General features: G+C 54.6%; 1 protein-coding gene across 9 annotated transcripts in view; it reads left to right on the forward strand.

Moving 5' to 3' along the window:
* Nucleotides 1-15,094, forward strand: part of DYSF (dysferlin) — a 104,213-nt gene that overhangs the window by 29,631 nt on the left and 59,488 nt on the right. For all 9 annotated transcript variants that reach the window (XM_074821728.1, XM_074821734.1, XM_074821730.1 and 6 more), the window contains 7 exons: nucleotides 4,615-4,708; nucleotides 5,033-5,110; nucleotides 9,965-10,146; nucleotides 11,047-11,187; nucleotides 12,445-12,474; nucleotides 13,075-13,101; nucleotides 13,943-13,984. In XM_074821728.1, the coding sequence (XP_074677829.1) occupies nucleotides 4,615-4,708; nucleotides 5,033-5,110; nucleotides 9,965-10,146; nucleotides 11,047-11,187; nucleotides 12,445-12,474; nucleotides 13,075-13,101; nucleotides 13,943-13,984 (594 nt within the window). The remainder of the gene's footprint in view (nucleotides 1-4,614; nucleotides 4,709-5,032; nucleotides 5,111-9,964; nucleotides 10,147-11,046; nucleotides 11,188-12,444; nucleotides 12,475-13,074; nucleotides 13,102-13,942; nucleotides 13,985-15,094) is intronic.

Here is a 15,094-nt window from a genome sequence, read left to right on the forward strand (position 1 = left end):
TCAGGCAAATGCCTGAGCCATAAATTTCCCCTGCTTGAATGTCAGCGAGAGACAAGCAGAACCCTCAGCACTGTCCTGGGTGACCACAGGGTCCCGTTGCTGTAGGACCGTGCTGCTCCTGGGAGCTGAACCATCGCCCGGGCAGGGTGATGCCGGCTGACAAGAACTAGTATTTACTTCAGGTGCAGAGATTTTGGGGGATGCTGTCCCCAGTTCAGGAGGGAGAAGCCTGGGAGAGCGGCAGGTGAATCCCTCCCCGGCCCTGGCTCTGGCTCCCAGCAGCCCGTGGGCGCAGGACCAGACCGCCCGCCCTTTGGGCTCTGCTCTCTGAATTCCCCTCCGCAGTAGGTCATTCTGGCTTGCCCTGGTGCCCTCATATTTTGGGGTTACTGGCCACATTTTCTGTGGTTGCTTGGTTTTCTGCGGATTGCTTTATAAATGATCTTGCCATACTTTCTGGTTTTGCAGCTTCATGCCTTTCCAGCTCTCCTCTCTCGCTTGAATGACTTACGTATTTTTCCAGGATGCTCCATCCCAAAATAATACCTAAATTTACATAGTGTCTCCTACCCAGCAACCCCAGACCCTGCGGACCTTCACAGGGCCGACCCCTCCATCCACTGGAACTGCAAGCGGGAGGAGGGATCAAGGGTGGTGGAGTGAAGTGGTGCTCAGAATGGGAAAATACAAGTGGGTGCTGAGGGCTGGGAAGGGTGGGCACTGATTTTTCCGCTGTATCTATTTCTAAAGCTTTTTTAACGTGGGCTGAGGGAGGTGACTTTCACAGGCTGAGGTGTCAGAGCTGAGCAGGGCCCCCAGATGGACTTGGAGCTTCTGCCGCTGGCTCCGATCACACTGAAGCAGAATCAAGATACTGTCAGGAGAGGGAGCTTGGATTTTAGCCTGGAGCCAGGGCTGCCACTGGCTGCTGGAGCCTCCCGAAGCCCCTCCTGTCTGCTCCATCCCGCTCCTGTTATCTGCTGCCTTCTCCGTGAAAGGCATTTGTGCAATTTTGTGGTTGTGGCATGGGTTGCCGTCCAGCAAAGGAGCCGTACGGTGGGGCAGGGAAACCGAAGTGGAGGGAGGATTAAAGTGCAAAGTCAGACAGAACAAGCCAACACCCCAAGCGCTAATTCCCTGAGCTATTCGAAAGGGTTGGTTTCCAACAGGAAGATAATACCAAACATGAGCAGCAGGAATGTGTCTTGGATGCAGGAATGTGCGGACGGTGCTCGGGGCCTCCCTCTTCCCGGGGATGCTCAGCCCGCAGAGCTCAGCTTTACTAAACCGAGTGGTCCTTGCTGTTCAGACCTGCTGAACCCCCACACCTCGGGCTCAGGGTGACCCAGAGCCGTGAGCAGCTGGAAAGTGGAGCCTCAGCGGGTTGCCCAGCTGCTGACGGGAGTTTTGTAGGAGCTGGGGACTCCTCGGCAGAGGTTTTCCCAAAAAACCCCACTCCGGCGGTGCTGCCCCCACGGAGCTGAGCAGGGTGAGCTCAGCGTCTCTTCAGATGGACCCCACGGGGTGCGAGTGTCTGCTCCCAGCTGGCCCAACTCCCAGCAGCGGGCAGAGCTGGGGGGGCTGCTGGGTGACTGGGTGATCCCAGGTCCTGCCCCTTGCCCAGCCCCACTGCGTGATGACCATCCCCCAGACCCACACATACTTGCACGCACACGTGTGCCTGAGTTTTTTTGCATGGTCGCTCTCCCCAAGCACGTGCTCACTCCTGCTTTTGCTCAGAGACTTTTATTTTGCTGCTCACACATTCTCCATCCTTCCACTGACCCCAAACTATAGGGAGAGGGGGGATGCCCTCCAACACCCCATCCCACGCGGAGCAGTGTCAGGGTCAGGCAGCGTGGCTGCTCGCAGGATGGTGCTGCCCGAAGCTGGGCCACACGCTGCTACAAGGGCTCGTGGTGCTGCCATGTGGCACCGGGTTTTGGCTGCCTTGGGTGCAATTCGCCTGATGGATTTGGGGTGCCCGTTGGGGCGGGTTGAGCTGCCTCAGATGTTGCGTCCTACTGGTTCACCTGCTCCCTCCTGCCGCTCCCAGCCGTGGGCTCTCCGCTGCAGAAGGATGGTGGCTCTTCCCTTTGTGGTGGGCCATTTTTTTTGGCAGCCCTTGGAGCCTTCCTGCAGCCACCCATTCCTTGGGACGGTCTCCGGGTGGCTCAGGGAAGACTCTGCTTAGCAAAGTAGGCCCATGGTGAGTCCATGAGTGTTCTGGGCAAAGCACCCCATCCCCCGGGCCACCCCCTTTACCCCTGCCATGACCACTCTGCCCCCCTCTCCATTGCCTGGGACTTGACATCCCCCTCCACCCCCGGGGACACCCCCAACGTGCCTGGTGCTTATTGCTTCTTGTGACGGGTCCCAGCTGACTAATGGGGAGCTTGAGGCCCAGAAGTTGGTGTTGCAGAAGGCTTTTAGCTCTCCCACCCATACCCAAAACACAGAGCCAGTGTAACACCACTGCTCGCAGCACTATCCTGGCATTTCCTCTCTTTCTGCCTGTATTTTGCTCGTGCACCGCCCCCATATAAGCCAGGCAGCCTTCCTCTGCCTTGGGCTTGCTGGCTTGGCCATCACCTCCATCATATCAGCTTGTTCCTGGGTTTCCCTCTCTGTGACAACGTGTCCCAGCTTTTTTGGGATCTGCCATTTGGCATCTCGCTCGTCACTGATGGTCATTAAAAGACAAGGACTGCAGGACACGGTGTGGCCCCCAGGCACGTCTCTGCCCTCAGTTCCATTTCTGGGAAGCCCAGAGCTGAGCTCTGCGGCTTGAGGCCGTCTCTGATTTCTGACGGAAAGCCCAGGGGCCCTGCCCTGGACCTGCAAGCAGCCCTCCCACCCTGAAAACCCCATTCCCTCCCATCCTCCTCCAAAAATCAGCTGAGGGAAACCTTTGGCTGACAGAGAACTTTGGGTTTCCATGCCAGGCTGGAAAATCTTGCCTGTTTCTGCTGGTACTTATGCCCCAACTTTGGCTCTGCACCAAGCGTGATTGAACCACCGTTCCCCAGGCAGGAGAAGAGCAGGGACGTGACTTAAATCAGGGGGCTGACAGCCAGGGTGGGCACGTGGTGCCACCGGAATTGGGCCAGGGTGGAGAGCACCGGTGCTACAGCTTAGTGCCCCAAATGCCAACCGGCTGCACCAAGCGTGGGGGTCCTGGTGGGAAAAGCCAGCTGCAGAGGAGCCCTGCTCGGGGCAGAGGGGTGGGATGCCACCAGGAGGAGGAGGAGGAGGATACCTCTGTCCCCTGGTGCTCCTACACCCAAGGCATGTGGCTGCTACCTTGCACCGTGCCCTGTGAACAGGGTCCTGTTGCAGGACCCCACACCCAGGAACCCCGTGGGGAGAGGGTGGAGGGAGGTCATTGGGGTACCCCAAAGGGTAAATCATAGTCCTGAGCAAGGGTGTTTTCCAGCTTTCCCTCTCCAAGATGTGCTTTCCATGGTGTTTTGGGGTGTGAGGAGGCCCCCTTCCCCGTGATGGACAGACTGGGGGGGTCCTCAAGCCCTTGCTGTGGGCTTCAGAGAGCAATCCCTGCCTGCCTCAGCTCCTGGCTTCCTCCACTTGCCCTTCCCCAGGCTGGCAGCGGGTGCAGATCGGGGTGGGGGGACTGGCGGTTCGCCGGGCAGAAAGGTCATAAAAATAACTGAGGAGCTATTCAGCTCCTGCGGGGAGGGGGGGTGAGGAAGGGAAGGCAGCGCTGGCGGTTGCCTTGCAAACCCTCGGCGCGACCTCAGTGCCGTAAACACAGCGCAAACCCCAGGGCTTCCTCCACAGACAATGTCGCGGTAATTGCGATTCCTGCCTGGAAAGGCATCGAGGGCTCTGCAGACCACCTCAGCTCCGGACACATTTTTGGGACCAGGCAGCTCCGGGCTCTGGAAACTCCATCCTGGACCTGCTTTTTTTTTTCCTTTTTTCCTTCTTTCTTTTCCTTTTTTTCTTTAAACACCCCTCCTGTCTCTCCCTAGTATTTGATAATTGAAAAATATTTAAAGATCAGATTTACACCCACCGGGAAGTTACCTTTATGCTCCTTTTCCTGCAACTAAATATTTTGAGCCGAATGGGGCAGTGAGGAGGTGATAAAAGGCCACTCTCACAGGTCAACACAAGAAGAGGGAAAAGTGATGGCCGATGGCCGAGGTTGGCGGAGGCTCCCCCTGGGCAATGAATGGGGCATTTGGCTGCATTTGACACCATCCATATCACTGTTCACAAACTTTATACTCCATTAATTTTGCTTGCAAAGGGACTTTGTGAAATTACTTTAACTATTAACTACTGCCCCAAGAATGGTGAACTTTGTGGAGAGGTTTTTCCATGCTGGTGAGGTGCTGGGAGGCGGGAGGGGATATGTCGGTGGCCCTTGGGCTGCTTTTGTTGTCGTGTCCTGTTCCCTCTGGCATCCTCTCAACCCTCCTGGGGCAGAAGAGCCTGAGGGTCCCTCCGTGGGCTGCCAGGAGGCACTGGGAGCCCCAAGTGCTCTTGGACACCCATGGGGATGATACCCCAGAGGACCCCACCCCATGGGGAGCCCTGGCTGTGGAGGGGGTGCCAGCATGACTGACCTTCCCTTGTTTTGTCTTACAGGGGGGAGTGACAGATGACAAGAGCGATGATGGCAAATCCGTCTCCACCCTCAGTTTTGGTGTCAACAGACCCACCATTTCGTGCATATTTGACTGTAAGGCCCCGAGGGTTGGGGGGGAAGGTGAAATTCCCCTGCAGTGAGAGCTGGATTGGGGTCTCTGCTGTGGGGACCCCATAGCCAAGCATTGCCCATCCTCTTCCTCTCGCCCCCCCCCTTGAGTGCAGATGGATGGAAAGGGGGGTCTGGGCAAGGATGGGGCACGGCTCATCCCCCTGGGAATGTTGACATGCTCAGGGCTTGGTGCTCTCTTGGGAAGCCAAGCTGCCCTCAGAACGAGCCTGGGGCTGGTTAAAACCCCTCATGCCCTCCACTCATCCCAGGACTCATCTCTTAAATGTTTCTCATTCCGCTATCCAGATGGGAACAGATACCACCTCCGCTGCTACATGTACCAGGCACGGGATCTGATCGCCATGGATAAGGACAGCTTCTCAGGTAAGCCCAAATGCTCACGTTCGCTTGTTTGTGCTTGTAATTCGTAACTGCTTGTAACTTGTGCTTGTAACTGCTGTAACGAATGCTGGGGAGTAGTGGGGTCTGTAAAGCAAATTTTGGGGTATTTATTGACTTGAAATGAAGGGTGTTTGGCAGCCAAACAACAAAAGACAGCAGCATGAGGCTTTCCCAAGGCAACCAGCCTGGTAGCTTGATTTCCCATCAGCAAAAAGAAGCAGAGTTTCAAGAACTGTTATGTGAGAAACCAACCAGAAACCACAAGTTACCCAGGTCAGCCGTGAGTCAGAGCTGTTTGCTTTGCTAATAGCTCCTTCTCCCCGACTGAGGTGAAGCTGAAAGCTGGTGGCAAGTCTGGGTAACAGACTGCTCAGAGGCATGACAAATAAAAACAGAGTGGAGGGCAGGGATGTTTACTGTGGCACATCACCTTGAGCCCCCCCTCTGTGCAGTGTGCGAGCTGTGGGGGTTGCAGGGAGGATGGAGGGCTCTGGGCTGATGTTAAGATGGTGGAACACAGGGCAGAAACCTCCATGAGACCTGCTCAGAAAAATTAAAAGGTGTGCAAAGGTGTAATTAGGATGTTGGAGCAGACAGGCACCTTCTTCTCTGGCTTCCTCATGAAGTTTCTGGTTGGATTTATGTGCCCTCCGCATCCAGCTTGCTCCCAGCTGGTTAAGTCCTGGCCAGCCTCTTGCCCACCTTTGCAGGGCAGGGGGGCAGCAGGTCTCCTGGGTCTGGGGTTTGTGGAGGGGATTTGTCCTATGGTAGGGCTGAAGAAGTAGAGACCCCATTTATTAGGAATGAAAGAATTGATTGAAAATACGGTTGGAAAGGAAAATAACCTAACAGCGGCAAATCTGTAAAACGGTTCGTATTTGTTTTCATGACCGAACATTAAATTGAGCTGCTGCTCCTCCGCTCTCCATCCTGGAAACTTTGCAAGGGGGCTGGGAGGCAATGGCTGGGGGGTTTCCTTGATGGAGCCGATGCCTGAACCGGGCATCCTTCAGACTGGAGTGCAAAAAATGCCCCTTCATGGAAAAAAGTGTAGTCCCAGGTGGAGAAAAGGGTGTCCTGGGCTTTGAGCAAGAAGCTTTCTGTGTCCTGCTGCTCAACATGCCCCCAGCACAGCTTCAGGCACTTCTGAAACTGCCGGGCTTGAGCTGCTGTGGTCAGGATGTCCCGTGCTGAGCTCATGTTTTCTGGGTTAGGAAATCAAGTCAGAATAAGATATGGCACTTTATCTGTTGGGCAGCTCTGTTGTCTTCTGATGCTGAAGGGTGCTTGGGTGTAGGTGGTTTGGTTTTAGGATTGCTCCGTTTGCAGCGTGGCTGTGGAGGTGGGAGGATGTGCCAGGAGTGGTCCTTCATGTTTGACGCGAGCAGGGACCAGCCTGGAGGGTCCCACATCCTCTTCCTCATGGCTGGGCCATCCCAGCCAGGTGGTCCCACAGCTCTTTGATGACTGTGACAAAAGATGCCTTTGCCCACACCCGCTAATGCTTTGGAGGGTCATCTGGAGGTGGGAAAGCAGGACAGGGGGGATGTTGCTGTCTACCTCCGAGTCAGAGCTGGAGTGGGGGAAATGCAAAAAGTCCCCTGTCAGTTCGTTGCTCTGTGATGGGGGTCACACCTGAGATGTGAGCAGGTCCCGGGGCAGGTATCCCCGGAGCACCCACACCCCTCTGCAGTGATGTCCACAGGGAAGAGGCACCCAACATCCCTCCAAGACTGTCACCGCCCATCTGCCACGGGTATTTGCAGAGGGGCTGGGTGTGGGAATGCCCACCAGTGTTGGCACAGGGGCGACGGATCTCGGATGGAATCCAGGGACAGCCCTGCAGTGGGGAGCAGCCTGCAGGGACCGCTGGGCATCACCATGCCAGGCAGCAGGACCACAGTCCCAAGGGGCTCCTGCTTCCCCCAGTATTTTGAAGTAGAAGGACTTGATGGGGGGCGGGCAGAAATGCCCCACAGAGGTGCAGAGCACCCAAACAATCACCCAGTGTCTGCGCCCACTGAGGTCCCGTCTCCCCTCCACCTCCACAAAGGGTTTGTTGTTCGAAGTAGTGGGGACCGAGGTGATCTCATGGCCCCGATCGGCGGAGCGGGGAGGGGAGTCCCTTCCTTCGGAAAAACCCAGCCAAGGACAACATGAGTAACAACATGCCACAATGTGGAATTGTGATCTCCGCTGCCTTAACAAAGCATAAAGGAGTTCATTAAGGGGGCTTTACACAGTTATAAAAATAAACCTTCTGTGCACACGAGGGTCTAAACAAAGGGGCTTTATAGAGGCCTCCTTTAAAAAGAAGAAGAGGGGGGGAAAAAAAAAAGAGCAAAAAAGCAAATCCAAATCCATGGTTTTTTTGTTTATTGTAACGCATTCTGCTTTCCTCTTACTGGAAAAAAGCGCGTAAGTGGAAAAGGTTCTTCCCAGCGTGAATAGTGCTCTCTCCAGCCGGCCACCTCGCAAACAGCCCCGGCTCATTAAACACGTCTGCTGAGGTCTGGACGCCAAGAAAGAAAATACACCCCCCCCCTTGAGCCCCCCATCCCTGGAAGAGGTGAGGGAGGGTGGGGGACGCCGCCCTGCTCAGCCGACCCTGCGTTCAGGTGTCTGGGGGATGCTCCTCCATCTCCAGGGTAGGCAGGACATGTTTTACTCCCAGCATGAGCTCACAGTCTCAGGCCAGTGCTGGTGTGGGGGTGTTTGTGTTGTTCTGCAGGGTGGGGGCACCTCCTGGGACTGGGGGCAGGGGTGCAGCACTGGGTTGCATTTGTAGGGTCTATCTGTAAGCCACTGGCAGGTCTCTTGGAAGTGGCTTTGGGGTGAGCTGGGTGGTACCCCCCGGGTGCTGCTGGATCCCCACACACTGTCTGGTGTATCTGTGTCTTGTGGTGACACGTCATGCTGGGTGCCGGGTGGGGGACGTAACCTGTGTCCTCCCATAAAGGCCTGTGGTGCCTCCTGCCACCGTGGAGGTTGGGCTTTGCAGGCAACCAGAGCTCCAGGGTCCACCTGGGGCCACTCAGGTGGGATGCGGCGGCCATGGGGGTCTCGTCCCTGACAAGGCCCCGTAGTTGCTGTCAGGTTATGAAGGGTGTTCAGTCTCCATAGGGTCTTGCAGCGTCATCCCCTGGCATGTTTCAAACGTCTCACCCAGCCCTTGGTCCTGGTTCTGCCACCACCTGTCCCGTCCCTGTGCCCAGTGCCACTGCTGGCGCAGGCTGGATGTCCACAGCAGGTTTGGGCCACACGCTCTTTGAAGCTGTCTGGAAGGGAAGGTGTTAGAGAGGGCTCAGGTTTCATGTTTCTATTGTTAATTGATCTCAGGCTTCCTGTGTTAATTGCTTTGGTTGTTAAGGGAGGCTACTCCTCACTCTTAGCTGCTATCTGGCCATGAAAACCTCTGGCTTTGTCCCAGATTAGGGGTCAGACACCTTGGTCCCAGCTCAGTGCCTAAGTACAGGGTCTGCCGAGACCCTGGAGTACCTGAGACGTCTGCGTGGGGCTGGCAGATGTGGTGCAGCAGCCCCGAGGGAGACACAGAGCCACCTGGTGTGGCAGCTGGGGAGTGGCTGGGGTAACCCAGAGTGCTGGGAGCCCAAAACCCTCCCCAAGACATGAAGGTTACCAAAGCTCGTGCAAGGGGATGAGAGGATGACTCTGGCCGCTTGCTGGCTGCATCATCAGCTCCTGTCCCTTCTGGAGATGTTAAAGACCCCAGGAAGGAGGCAGTAACACCCCAGCCACCTTCTTCATGGTCTGGTCTTCACGGCAAGGGTTGACCTGAAATCACTGCGCACCCACATGTGCAGTGCTGGTACCTCCTGCATCTCCCCAGGAAAGACTGGGTGCATCATGGACACAGTCTGTGGTCTCTGCTGAGCTGGGAGATGACCGTGTTATCACCATGGAAACGCTCATCCTTTTGGGAGAAAACCCCACACCTTAGGGCAAGAGGTGAACCGTTTGTGCTACCTCACTGCTGGTGGACAGGGTGAGGAGTCATGACGATAACCTGGACCAGGACAGATCAAGTCAGACAGCGATGAAATTTCTGATGTGCTGGGAGATGTGGCCAGGGAAGGTCACGGTGTCTGCACCAGCTGGAGCTATCACAAGCCAGAGGTTGCTCGAGTTAACATGGTCTCATTGGATGTCCAAAAGGTTTTTGGCAAAAATATCCTTCATCAGAGGTTTTTAAGGAAAGGAGGCTGCTGTGGGATAAGGAGGAAGGTCTCTGCATAGATAGACAGCTAAGTTGTGTGGGCCGTTGTGGTTGTCTTGTCCCAAAAAGAGTGGATCGAGCAGGGATCTGCATTGGACCTTTATGAGGAATAACTCCATAGGCTGAGACTCTTCAGCTTGAAAAAGAGATGTTTTAGGGTTGGCGTCATAGAAACCTGCAGAACCCTCAGTGTCAGTGCAGGTGGACGGGGTGGACTGTTCCTCCTCTCCTAATGCAAGAGATGGGGAGCCTCAGAGACAGAGGGAGCTAGGTACTGCAAAAAAACTTGAGAAGATGGTTCTTCATGCAGTTTTGAGTCCTCACTGGAGGATGTGGTGGGTTCAAGGGAGCCAGGGCAAGTCACTGGAAGACAACTGGGGTAAGTGTGGGAGAACTTGACCTCATTCTCTTCTCTGCTGGAGTTGCCAGGGTTAGGATTGGAATGTCATTGCTGTTTCTAAGAGACCCACAGCTCCTTTAGCCTGTCCACAGCCTTCCCTGCACAGCCTGCTGGCCCTTGAATGACTATGAATTACTTTCTCCTTCCTAGACCCATAGCTCTAATTCATCCTTTGCCTCTTGTCTAACATCCCTTACAGATCCTTATGCCATTGTCTCCTTCCTCCACCAAAGCCAGAAGACGGTAGTGATCAAGAACACCTTGAACCCCACCTGGGACCAGACGCTCATCTTCTATGAGATAGAGATCTTTGGGGACCCCCAGAACGTATCTGACTCCCCTCCCAACATCGTGGTGGAAATATATGACCATGACACCTACGTAAGTCAACACACCATGAGCTAGGCCTTCATGGTGTGAGTGTGCTGGGGTGGATGGGACAAGCACATGGCATAGCTCCTGCTTTTTGGAATGCAATGCTGTAACATCTTGGGGTGGCTCAGACATTGAGCTGGACACTCAGAAGACAAAAATTCAGCAAACAGCTCTGCTAGTGATGTCCTTGGTGGCCCCACTCTAGTTACCAAAGATGCATTTACATCATGTTCTGCAGAGTGGCCAAATTAACTGTATTTCCTTGTGGAAAAAGCTTGGGACAAGATTTAAAGCAGTCACGCAAGTAGGGGAACATCCACTGTTGTTTGCTGAGCTGCCCAAAGGTATCCAAAGGTAGTGATGGCATCTGGGGGGGCTGGTGAGAGAACCTCGAGTCCTTCCTAGGAAAACTGGGCTGTAGCTTGTCCCAAGAGCAAGTAAGAGCAGTGTGTAAGTGAAAAGCATGTAGAATACGTCTCAGGAACTTCTTGTGAAATTTCTGCCCTCCCTCCTCCAAAAGACACCATCAGGAAGCAGCAAAGGCAACTGAAGACCCCGTGGCAGACCAGTAAATGGGCTTTTTAAGAGCTGCTGATACTTAATGCTGTACTTGGAGCTCCTGCTCTGGAAATCGTGTGATACCGTAGCAATTTCACCTCCTGTTTAAGCCAAAATGCATAAGAAAGAGTGTATTTCTAGTTCTAGTAGTTACAGGGAGGAGTTTGAAAGCTTGAGTCTATATGGGCATCAAAACCATCTTTTTTTCTGAACTGGTCCCATAATGGTTCAGACATTGAGCCTGATTTTTGAGTGACGGGTTTCAGATGAGATGCGGGTGCGGGGTGACGGACTCCACCGGGAAGTGGGGTGTGAGGAAAGCTCTCCATGCCTGTGATTGCCTTTCAGGGTGCGGATGAGTTCATGGGGCGTTGCATTTGCAAGCCCAGCCTGGCACGCTCGCCGCGGCTCTCCTGGCACCCGGTCATCAAGGCGAACAGAAATGTCGGGGAGCTGCTGGCTGCCTTCGAGCTGATTCAGAGGGAGAAGGTGAGCTGCCTGTCCGGACCTGATCCTGTCTCTAATTGCAACGCTGACTTCTTCCCTTGGAGCCTCTCAGCACCCGTCAGGATCCAACCTTTGCTCAGCACTGAGTTATGCCCGCCTGGGCTCAGCAGCTCTGCGACTGCCTGGCCTCAGTTTCACGAAGACGACTGCTCCGAGCAGACCTGGCTGCGATGCTCAGCACTGGCTGCACCCCTGCCGTGTGATGGGAGGCTTTAGCAAGGCCAAGGGAAAGAGGCTCGGGGCCAGACCGAAGCCTGGGCTGCTGGGTACCAGCTCAGGAGGCACCACTCATGCCCTGCCAGCCTGGCCAGCTGTGGTGCCGAGCTCCAAGCCTCAGCATCTTTGCACCGCGGGAAGAACCTGGTGCATTTGGCCCCAGATCATTGCTCTTTGCTCCGAGTTAAATTCCAGAGGGGGTTTAGGAGAGCCAAAGCGGGCTGCTGCGCTCAGTGCTGGCCGTTCATGTAACGAGCCACGGGGGAAGGAGGCTGTGCTTTGAGCCAGCGTGGGCAGGAGAGACTCCTCATCATGCCCCAGCGTGCTCTCCTGTGCTTTCCCATCCTCCCTCTCCCCCTGCATGCACCACCCCCTCACCTCTCTCATCTCTGGCTTTTCCACTGGCCGCGGTGTCCGGCTGCAGCCCAGATGTGTGTCTATTCCAGGGAAAGTGGATGGACTGGGAGGCTAAATCTCCCTGCCCTGTTCCTCCCTCCCAGCCCCGAGGTGCTAATTGGGAACGAGGGTCCTGCAGCTCCCTCCTCCCTCTCTCCGCTGTAGGTCCCAGCTCTGCTCCCGGAGGGATGCTGTGCAACGCTGCTGCAGCTGCCGGGGTGGGTGCAAGGGGTGCAAACCTTGCTGCACCAGCGAGTGCTGCTGGGTGGGGGTCAGGAGCCGTCTCTGCTGTTGGGATGGGGCACCGAGTCACTTGCACACAGCCTCTTCTTCCTCCTCACCTTGCTCAGATGTTACTGAACCGGGTGGGGAAGACCTTGGAGAGGGGAGTTCTCTCCAAGGACCTTGTTTGGTTCTAGCAGAAAGCAGCCGCGTGGATTTGAGGTTCTGCTCATGCCTCCTTGTTGGAGGGAGAGCCCTGCCCTCATGCCCAGGCTTTTTGGAGCCCAACACTGGGCATGGAGGGGGGCAGCGTGCAGCTATGAGAGGGCTGATGTGTCTCTGCCAGATAAAGCTGAGTTGGCACCAGGAGTGCAAATGGAAAGTGTGTGTTTTTTTTCTCCACAGCCAGCTGTCCACCACATCCCCGGCTTCGAGGTAATGCCATGACCCTGTTCGCAGCTCCTAGGCCCTGTGTCCCTCAAACCATTCCCTCCTGTACCCCTACAGAGCTGTGGGGTCCCAGCTCCATCAGCTGCTCTTGCAGAGATTTGCAGTGGATTCTGTTTGCAGCCCTGCTTCTGCAGGCAATGTGTCCATCCTGTCTTAGGGACTTATTTTAGGGTGAAGGAATCCCCATGTAGAGATGCCAGTTTCCTTCAGCGGATGGTAAAGAGAGCTGGAGGGAGTGGGGCAGCTCACTTTTGACCTCTAAAACAGGGCAGATGTACTCCATTTCAGATATAATTCCTCAGGTGTCAAACACACCATAACCCTCCTGCCCTGCGATAATTTCAGCGTTCCCATTGCAAAGGGCTGTGCTTCCCAACTGCTCCAGCATGGTTCCTACCCTGCAGCCTGGCTTAACAAAGCCATTAACTGATGCTGGATTTTAAATGGTTTTAAGTCACCTGCACTGATTTCTTCTCAAGCTTGGGGGTGGTGGTGTGCAGGAACATGGAAAACATCCTTGGATGCCTTAGGATGGGCTTATGGATGAGAATTGCTCTGACTCTGTACTTTCCTTCTCTCCTCCAGAGTGAGCTGTCCTCCAGTCTGGATGAGGTGAGTCTGTAAGATTTAGTTGTCTCTTCATCTTGGAAATTGTTAAAATTGTGCCTCTGTGGGGCAGCCACTTCTTTTCAGATGAGTCAAGCCAGTGACATCAGGATTTTAGTCACATGAGCGATCACCAGCAGGACAGGGGAGATGGGCTCCGTGCTTAACCCAGCAAGTGTTCCCAATTGCAGGGCATGTCGGGTAATATTTAACCTTTGTGGGATGTGTGTGCATGAGGTCTACTAGTGTTCAACCCTTCCAAACAAAGCATGCCAAAACCGAAATGCTGGGCTGATCCTTGGCTGGACCTCAACTGAAATCCCAGTTGAAAAGTTTGCAACTTTTCATGGGGAATTTGCCCCTGATGAACCAGGGCACGTGCTGGACTGTTCCAGTTGCTCTGAAGGAAATAAATAATCTCATCAGGATCCCAAGCTGCTGCTTGGGCAACATGTCAGAGTTGCTATCCAGACCTTGTGTGTCCTACAGGGCAGATCACAGGCTGAACCAAGCGGTGCCAGGGCTGGCTGGTATCTTGGACAACACAAGGCAGGGAGTGGAACAAGGGGCACGTCTACCTGAGTGTTGTGGTGGCCCTAGGAGCCAGTTAACCCCAAAGCCAGGGAGATGAGCTAGGAGGGACCTGGGACATGCAAAGACCCTGGCCACATTTCCATGAAAGGTTGGATGGGATTTCTTCCACCCAAGCAGCCTTTCCTGATGGTGTGGGGCTCATCTTTGTGCTCAGCTCCTGCTGAGCTGGATTAGCTTGTATAAACATAACCATCTCTCTGCTCTTTCTCCTCCATTTCTTGGCACTGCCATTTCTGGATGGGGCACTCCACAGCTCTGCACCCCTGCCTTGTTCTACGAGGGGCTCCTCCAATGGGTACCTTTTATGCTCAAACACTTGACTCTCCTCTTCTCCTCTGCCTTTGCCAACCAACCAAAGTCCTAACAGAGACTCAGAGAGACCAGCTCCTTCAGACATGGCCTGGCCTGACCCACCTGCCCTGCAGGACCCCCCTCCAGACCAACCCACTGAGGCTGCATCCAAAGGAGTGATGCCAGCCCAGGGCCTCCAGTGCCCTTAGCAGGAGATAACAGGCTTTATGGTGAACCTGGCTCACACGTGCATCGTTCAGGCTCATGATGCATCTGAACGACCCAGGCTGGCACCAGACTTCCTTCTGCTGCATTTCTGTTTGGTGCAAATGGGAGTAGCCTTCTGGGGCTAGACCCCTTCCAGGCACTGGGGTTTAAGCCCCTCTTGAAACAACGTGACCCAGCTGCTCACTCAAACTGGGAGGTGTTTCCAGCCACTGCTTTGACTGGGCTGATCTGTGCTGACTTTCACTCATCTCTCTTCCAACCCTGTATCAAAGCCAGGGTTGGACTAGACGATCTCCAGAGCTCCCTTCCACCCCAAATCCCTCTGACTTGCCCTTGTTCAAACCATCCCAGCTGCCAGCAGACCCCACAGGTCTTTTCATGGATGTCTCCTCCATCCCGCCTGCTATGTCTGGGTTGAGAGCTGTGTCTGGGAATTGCTTGTTCTCCACTACCACCCCGAACCCTCCCTTGCTTCTGCCTTATCCCCAGGACTCACTGCTCATTTCTGTCCCATCTGGTGAAACATTTAATGCTCATACAATCAGGTGAGACCCAGGAGAATGACTGCAAAACAACAGAGATTGAGAAGGTCTTAGAAATGGCTAGTGCTCACTGAAGACGTGGCAGTGTTAGAAGCCAAGTGTGCACTGTTGGCTTTCAAAGCCGCTGTTGAACCTGGAGAGGACGAGGGGCAGGCAGGAACTCTTGGAGAGGATGGGGGGCAGGCAGGAGCTCTTTCCTCAAGGCTTTCCCCTTTTCCCATACAGATTTGTCAGAAGACAGAAGGATTGAAATGATCTTTAGTCCAATGACAATAAATAAATGCAACACATGATATTTGCATTGGTGAAGATTTAGGTGCCCTGTTAGGGAAAAAACCTCTCGT

The sequence above is a fragment of the Strix aluco genome, chromosome 4 (assembly GCF_031877795.1).
Source record: "Strix aluco isolate bStrAlu1 chromosome 4, bStrAlu1.hap1, whole genome shotgun sequence".
Classification (NCBI taxonomy): Eukaryota; Metazoa; Chordata; class Aves; order Strigiformes; family Strigidae; genus Strix; species Strix aluco.